Consider the following 7,667-nt stretch of genomic DNA (forward strand, 5'->3'; position numbering starts at 1 on the left):
AACTAATATACTTTTATCTCTTCATATTTAGTGATTTGCTTTACATACCTATACTTTGCGCTCCGATCGTTTTTTGTATTTTTGGTGTTTTAACTTTCTTACCCGCCCCCCCACTGGACATCTGTGATGAAGAGCTTGGTAGGTCATCGGATTTCTCCAGGATAAATAAAGATTCTGATGCAAGGATAATCAATTAACATGATTGTAACCGATAAGTGGTTTTTTACCCTTCCATCTGGCAACAAAACTTACACCTTTTTTTACGAGGAGTCATGTTTACATAGATCACAATACCTGCAGTCATAATGCAAACAAAAAACATAACTCTGATAATGTGCATTGTCCTTGAAGTTGATTGGTCCACACCCGAGACAGCTTTCCTTAAAGAGCCTAGTCTCACATGGGTTGGACCAGATGGCACCAAAAGGCGCACAACTCAAAGACAATGCACCATCAGAATATGAGAGAGCTCGGGGTAAGCATTTACAAATATTTTTACTGGCAAATGAGGTTCCAATGATGATTGTAACCATCAGCCATAACGTATCCACTGGCTTCCCTCATGCTGTTGCTACCTCTCGCCGTCGTCTCGGGATTCAACGATCCATCTCCTGCACACTCAAGCCGAGCTCATCGCTCCACCTCTGTCGTGGATGTCCTCTTGGGCGAGGTTACCTCCTTTAGCTGCCGACATTCGGCACCTTTTCTCGTCACGTGTCCTGCCCAAGCCGACTAATATCTTCAATTTGCGTTTTTTTTAATCAAATCCCCGATGTTCCTTTTTCCGCCCCTGAATGTCTTAATATCATTCCCAGCATGCACCTTTCCATGCTTCTTACAGTTTATTCTTAAACTAAACTATTTAAAGCATTTCTGTTGTATTTCACCAAGTAAGGCCCACTGAGCTACAGAACTACTTTTCAGAAGCGACCTGGCCACAAATGATAGCTCAACGAACATGGCTTCTCACGTGGAAATTAATAGCAGTCAAATACTCTAAACGCGTTTTCTGAATGTGGAGGGGAAAAATCAGAAGACCCGGAGAAAAATCCACACAAACACCACAAACTCTAAATATACAGAAATCAGGGTGGGAATCGAACCCAAGACCTCCTGTAAACCAGGCGAGGTAGTTAACATCTCTACCCCTAACTGTGCTGTTTGCCTCTTGGCGCTTCGGATGTGCGCTCGGCAAAATTAAATTTGGTTCATGCTGTACACGCAGCGCCGTGCGTCCCTCACCATTTTCCGCGCAATTCAGATGCTGCTCCACCATGGCGGCCTCTTCCGCGCCGCCGCCGGGACTCGAGCCACCGACGCAAGTTCCGGCTCCGTCCATGGCTCCCAGCCTCCGCGCAGACAGCAGCAGCTCCCGGCTCAGGCCGCTGAACAGAGCGAGCAGCACGTCCACCAGGCCTCCCAGCGTCACGTCGCCCGGGGAGGAGGCGGCGGCGTCGTCGTCGTCGTCGCAGCGCGGAGTCCCGGCGCCGTCTTGGTGGGGCTCGGCGCCCCGCAGGGCCTTCACCACCTGCCGCAGCACGGCGTAGAAGCCGAAGGGCAGGCGGTCGCGCGCCGTGGCCAGCAGCTCGGCACGCACGATGCCGTCCCCGACGCAGGCGCGCAGGACCCCGTAGTCCCGGATGCCCAGCTCCGAGTCCATGGCCCGGGCCACCTCCTGGTTCACGCCCTGCGCCTCCAGCCACGCCGGGAAGTCCCGGTTTGGCTCCAGCACCGCAGCGCACGCCATTTCTGTACGGGTACCGAGAGATCACGGGACGACGTCAGTGCACAATCGTTAAAAAAAAAACGCTGGCCAGTTCAAGTTCATTTCAAGTTCATTGATTAGGTATAGCCCTGTGAGCCATTCGGCTCTTGAATTGGGTGCAACCGCAACAAACAAAAAACTAAAACATGAAAAAAAAAACCATCTTAAAGTGAATGTGACCGAGTGCAAACAGAAAATTCAAGAAAAGACAGCAAAATATTGCAAGAAAAAACACCGTACACCAACGCTGTGTGCAAAAATCCCAGTGGGATGCAGTGAAGGTCTTGACCACATTCTCAATATGCCTCAAGGGTCCCACAATGCCCCCAATTCATCCAGCTCCTATACATGAACGGATCTAGTTCACACATTTTTTTTGCTACAATTACTGAGCTGACATTACCAGTTTTTTTTTAAACCCCTGAATGTGCCCAATCTCGGCAGACGTTGGAAGCCAAGCATGCGTTGAGCCTGGTCAGTGCTTGAGATGGGGAATTGATCAAGCAGTGTAAGGCAGCTTCTGTTGGACCACACCGCACTGAACCCTGTAACCCAAGTTCGAGTCTGTGGGGAGGCAGTCATCTAGCAGTGCATTGACAGGGGGATACACATATGTATTACAGGTACTGTCACCCTTTGCAGCAGTGGTTCTCAACCTTGTTTGGCTACTACTGCATTATCTCAACCGAGTTCCAGCCGCCTTGCCCGACCCCCCAACGTGGTGCTGAGAAATCAACGTTATGAATAACGAACATCGACATTTTACCCAATTGCCACATTTTGTGAGGCGTCCTAAACTAGCTGGCAACTGCAAGCGATTTAAACAAAAAATCCAAATGGACGCAAATTGTTCACGTTCGCTGGTTACTCTTGGAAACCCACACACGGCGTTACGATCAACGAGTTTAAAAAGGCATCTTAGATCGTTCTAGGTTCACCGTACGGGATTTAAATGTCGTAGAAGTTATTTTATATTGGCAGATGAATACGCGAGTAATCACCAATAGCTCTCGTGCACGAAATAATTCGACGCATTTGGAAATCGTCACCTCACGCACCCCGCTGGGACATTGCCACGTAGTACTGGTCTGTCTACCCGTTAGGCCTGACTTTTGTTTCTGAGGAAAGTACAATCAGGTACTGTTCGCAGTTATCTTCTTGGTTCTTTCGGTAAAGTCACGTAGAAGGGAAATAATAAAACAATAAAAATAAAACATAATAAGCTTGTGTTGCCTCCGAAACGTCGTGAGAATTATTTTACGATGTTTTCTTTTTATTATTGTATTATTTCCCTTCTACGTGACTTTACCGAAAGAACCAAGAAGATGAATCCCTGCAGTCACGAAAGCTTTAAATTGAAATGTTCGCAGTTAGTTTAGAGCCCTGTATCCATCCACAGCAGAACGAAGGCCTCTCCCACCCCGTGTCGTTGTCATTGGAGTTGTTCGACCATACTTCACCAAACTGGTGAGTGCGCGCGTTGGTGAAGGGAGTGTCAGGTCTGGATCAGACATCACCGACCACACACAATAACCTCAATTATCCCATAATTGTGTTGTCCCCCCCCCTACGGTACCTCCCGATTAGCACGGTTGGCTACGTACGGTGCGAAAGAAGTTAAATATACAATACATAGACTCACACAGAGACCCATAGACTCACACGGAGATCCATAGACTCACACGGAGATTCATACTCACACAGAGACTCGTAGACTCACACAGAGACTCGTAGACTCACAGAGACCCGCAGACTCACACACAGAGACCCATAGACTCACACAGAGATTTATAGACACACGCAAGGATCCATAGACTCACACATCCGAAGACTCACACAGAGACCCGTAGTCTTACACAGAGACCCGTAGACTCACACAGAGACCCATAGACTCACACAGAGACCCATAGACTCACACAGAGATTCATAGACTCACGCAAAGATCCATAGACTCACACAGAGATCCGTAGACTCACACAGAGATCCGTAGACTCACACAGAGACCCGTAGACTTACACAGAGACCCGTAGACTCACACAAAAACCCATAGACTCACACAGAGATTCAAAGACTCACACAGAGACCCATAGACTCACACAGAGACCCATAGACTCACACAGAGACCCAGAGACTCACACAGAGACCCAGAGACTCACACAGAGACCCAGACACTCACACAGAGACCCATAGACTCACACAGAGACCCATAGACTCACAGAGACCCATATACTCACACAGAGACCCATAGACTCGCACAGAGACCCATAGACTCGCACAGAGACCCGTAGACTCACACAGAGACCCAGACACTCACACAGAGACCCATAGACTCACACAGAGACCCATAGACTCACAGAGACCCATATACTCACACAGAGACCCATAGACTCGCACAGAGACCCATAGACTCGCACAGAGACCCATAGACTCGCACAGAGACCCGTAGACTCACACAGAGACCCATAGACTCACACAGAGACCCAGAGACTCACACAGAGACCCAGACACTCACACAGAGACCCATAGACTCACACAGAGACCCATAGACTCACAGAGACCCATATACTCACACAGAGACCCATAGACTAGCACAGAGACCCATAGACTCGCACAGAGACCCATAGACTCGCACAGAGACCCCTAGACTCACACAAAGACTCAAGACTCACACAGAGACCCATAGACTCACACAGAGACCCATAGACTTACACTGTAAGTCACACACACAGAGACCCATAGACTCACACAGAGACCCATAGACTCACACAGAGACCCGTAGACTCACACAGAGATTCATAGACTCACACAAAGATCCGTAGACTCACACAGAGATTTATAGACACACGCAAGGATCCATAGACTCACACAGAGACCCACAGACTCACACAGAGACCCATAGACTCACACAGGGACCCATAGACTCACACAGAGAGCCATAGACTCACACAGAAACCCATAGACTCACACAGAGACCCATAGACTCACACAGGGACCCATATATTAACACAGAGACCCATAGACTCACACATAGACCCATAGGCTCACACAGAGACCCATAGACTCACACAGAGACCCATAGACTCGCACAGAGATCCATAGACTCGCACAGAGACCCATAGACTCACACAGAGATCCATAGACTCACACAGAGACCCATAGACTCACACAGAGACCCATAGACTCACACAGAGACCCATAGACTCACACAGAGACCCATAGACTCACACAGAGACCCATAGTTGTCCTTAATCCCCCCGGAACCTCCGATTAGTACCGTTGGCTACGTACGGCGCGAAAGAAGTTCAAGACATACATCCATGATTCATCAAGACTATGTATATTTCGTTAAGGGAATCACTTGAACTATTTCACATTAAAGTTATTGCCTTTCAGTTTTCATACAGCAAAAAAAATCAACGTTGTGTCGACAGTTATTAACGGTACTACGAAACAAATGGTAACAAAAGCGGGTGTGGGAGGAGCGGTGGCGCAGTGGTTAGCGCGCCGCTTGCGACATGAAACGCCGTGAAACAGCCGAGTGGCGGATTTGCGGGTTCGAACGGCTGTACATTGCCTTCGACACTGTCACGGAGCGGTGAAGTATGGTCAAACAACTATCCGATGCCGTCTTGCCTAACACGACGGCGTGGGTGGGTTGTGAGGCCTTAACATCATCCAGTTGTGCATTGAGAACGTCTTCTGAGAATGTAAAATTACATTTTTTTTAAATGCTTTACACACACACGGGGCGACGTCTTTAAAAGTCGACTCGTGCGCGGTTGTCGTCGCCGTTCGTAAATTACGGCGAAAGAGTACGAACAAAAGAAGAATTGCTACGATTAGTTTTTGTTAATTTCTATTTTTCTCACCTTCGCGAAGCCCGACAGCCTAGGCCGCGAAATTCGTCTCAGCGGCAGCAGGCGACGTGTTTTTTTAACTTCCCCCTCCCTCCGTTTGAAGGAAAAAAACTTAAACGGAACAAAAAAATGTTCTTTATCTTTAAAAACCAACTCCGCGTACCGCCGTGGCTTTAATCGGCGTGAAAAAAAAGTCAAAAATGTAAATCTTCGAACGGCGATAAGCAACTGAGCGAACGGCGGAAGCGAGGGAGGGCGCCCAAGGAGAAGCCTGCGGCCTAGATCCGCCCTGAATCGATCCGTCTGTTGGGCAACTCGGGGAATCGAATCTATTTTTTTTTGTTTGTTTGTTCTACTCACGAATTATTTGATTGAACAAAGGGTGGAAATTAGTGTTTTTCATTATTATCGCGTAGAAAATGGATAAAGGACGACAACGTCGCCGTCGGCTGACGGGAGGACAAACGAGACGACGCGGTTAAAAAATATCCACAAGCGATTCCGATTCGGGAATCGATGCTGTTGCACCGCAAGGGGTAATCGTTGTCGCGCGCGCTTCGTTGCTGTCCGCGGGCGGGAAAAGTTGGAGGGGTTGGGTGGGAGGGGCGATTCTGATCGGGAATCGACGCGAATCGATTTGTATTGAGCTCGCGTCTAATCGATTTTTCTAAATCCCCCTCCGCCCACCGCCGTAGAATTCCCATCGCGAGAGATTGACCCCCCCCCTCACAAACACCACCCACCCACCCTCCCCACATTGGTGGAGTGTATCCGAAAGAATCGATTTCCGCGCCGCGAATTCTTTGAAAATATAAAAAAAAAATCGATTATCAAAAATCGATTTACGCAAAGTTCACGATAATGAAGAATCGATTTTTATTCTGTAATCGAATTTTATTCTATTCGACAAAATAGTTTTTTTTATTAAATATCTATTTTTTTATTAAATGTTTTTCAATTGAGAATCTTTATTTATTTATTTATTGGAAATCGATGTTTTTTATCGCAAAAAATCGATACTTGTGTCTCTAACTGCACATATGTTTAAAAAAAGAGCTCTATAGCTCATCGGATTCCTCCAGTATCAATACATATTCTGATTCAATAACCAGGAAACTCACCCCGCGAATTCAAGCTCCCCCCCCCATCAACGACCAATATTATCCTTAAGTAGAGGTTTTTGTTGGGTTATATCGCATACATATGTAGCATCGGAAATACATAACACATACCGCCCGGTGTAGTTGCGGGCACAGACGCATCGGGGGTGCCACCCTGAGCTGGGGAAAGACAGAGAGCAGAGGTCGCAAACGGGTTTTGATTCTAGATTTGAAGCTTTCGTGACTGCAAGGAATCATATTCTTACTAAGCAGAGGTGGGACAAAGTCATTGTTATGCAAGTCCAAGTCGAGTCGCAAGTCATCAAATTCATGACTCGAGTCTGACTCGAGTCCAAGTCACATGACTCGAGTCCACATCTCATAGGTGGGACAAAGTCATTGTTATGCAAGTCCAAGTCGAGTCGCAAGTCATCAAATTCATGACTCGAGTCTGACTCGAGTCCAAGTCACATGACTCGAGTCCACACCTCTGATTCTTAGGTTTTTTCGGTAAAGTCATGTAGGTAAAACATCAAAATTAATGAAAATAAAATAAAAACAAAAATCACGTTTCGGAGGCAACACAAGTCTCCGTCATCAGGTGGGACCGTCACAACCTAAGAATAAGAATATGGGTTTTGATTCCTTACCCGTACCCGGCCGCACCAGGGTCGCAAACGGGTACCCGTACCCGGCTGGGTACGGGTAGCCGGGTATCGGGTAGGGTACGGGTATCGGGTACCCGGTTGCGACCTCTGACAGGGAGAGCCGGACCGTTGAGGGGCCGGGTTCTCCCCAACCCTGACCCCAGGTGAAGGGTTGGGGGGGGGTTCTTCCAGAGCTCTATGGAAGGTTCCAGAAAGGGGGCGGTACCGGGGGCGTGTAGTTTGGCTGGGAAGCGTGGTCAGTTAGCGAAGTGCTACAGATCCGTTCGCTAGCTAACAC

The 7,667-nt window shown here is 47.9% G+C and overlaps 1 protein-coding gene across 4 annotated transcripts in view; it reads right to left on the minus strand.

The window, feature by feature from the left end:
- LOC144717285 (uncharacterized) overlaps positions 1-6,180 on the minus strand; it is a 33,288-nt gene extending 27,108 nt beyond the window's left edge. For 2 of the 4 annotated variants that reach the window (XM_078592719.1, XM_078592721.1), the window contains exons 1-2: positions 5,635-6,176; positions 1,243-1,749 (exon numbers count right to left, since the gene is read on the minus strand). In XM_078592719.1, the coding sequence (XP_078448845.1) occupies positions 1,243-1,747 (505 nt within the window). In that variant the 5' untranslated portion in view covers positions 1,748-1,749; positions 5,635-6,176. Of the gene's footprint in view, positions 1-1,242; positions 1,750-5,634 lie in introns of all 4 variants that reach the window. The other 2 variants (XM_078592720.1, XM_078592718.1) reach the window with 2 other exon arrangements.
- Positions 6,181-7,667: the final 1,487 nt, after the last annotated feature.

This window comes from Lampetra planeri, chromosome 3 (genome assembly GCF_965212315.1).
Source record: "Lampetra planeri chromosome 3, kcLamPlan1.2.h2, whole genome shotgun sequence".
NCBI lineage: Eukaryota > Metazoa > Chordata > Hyperoartia > Petromyzontiformes > Petromyzontidae > Lampetra > Lampetra planeri.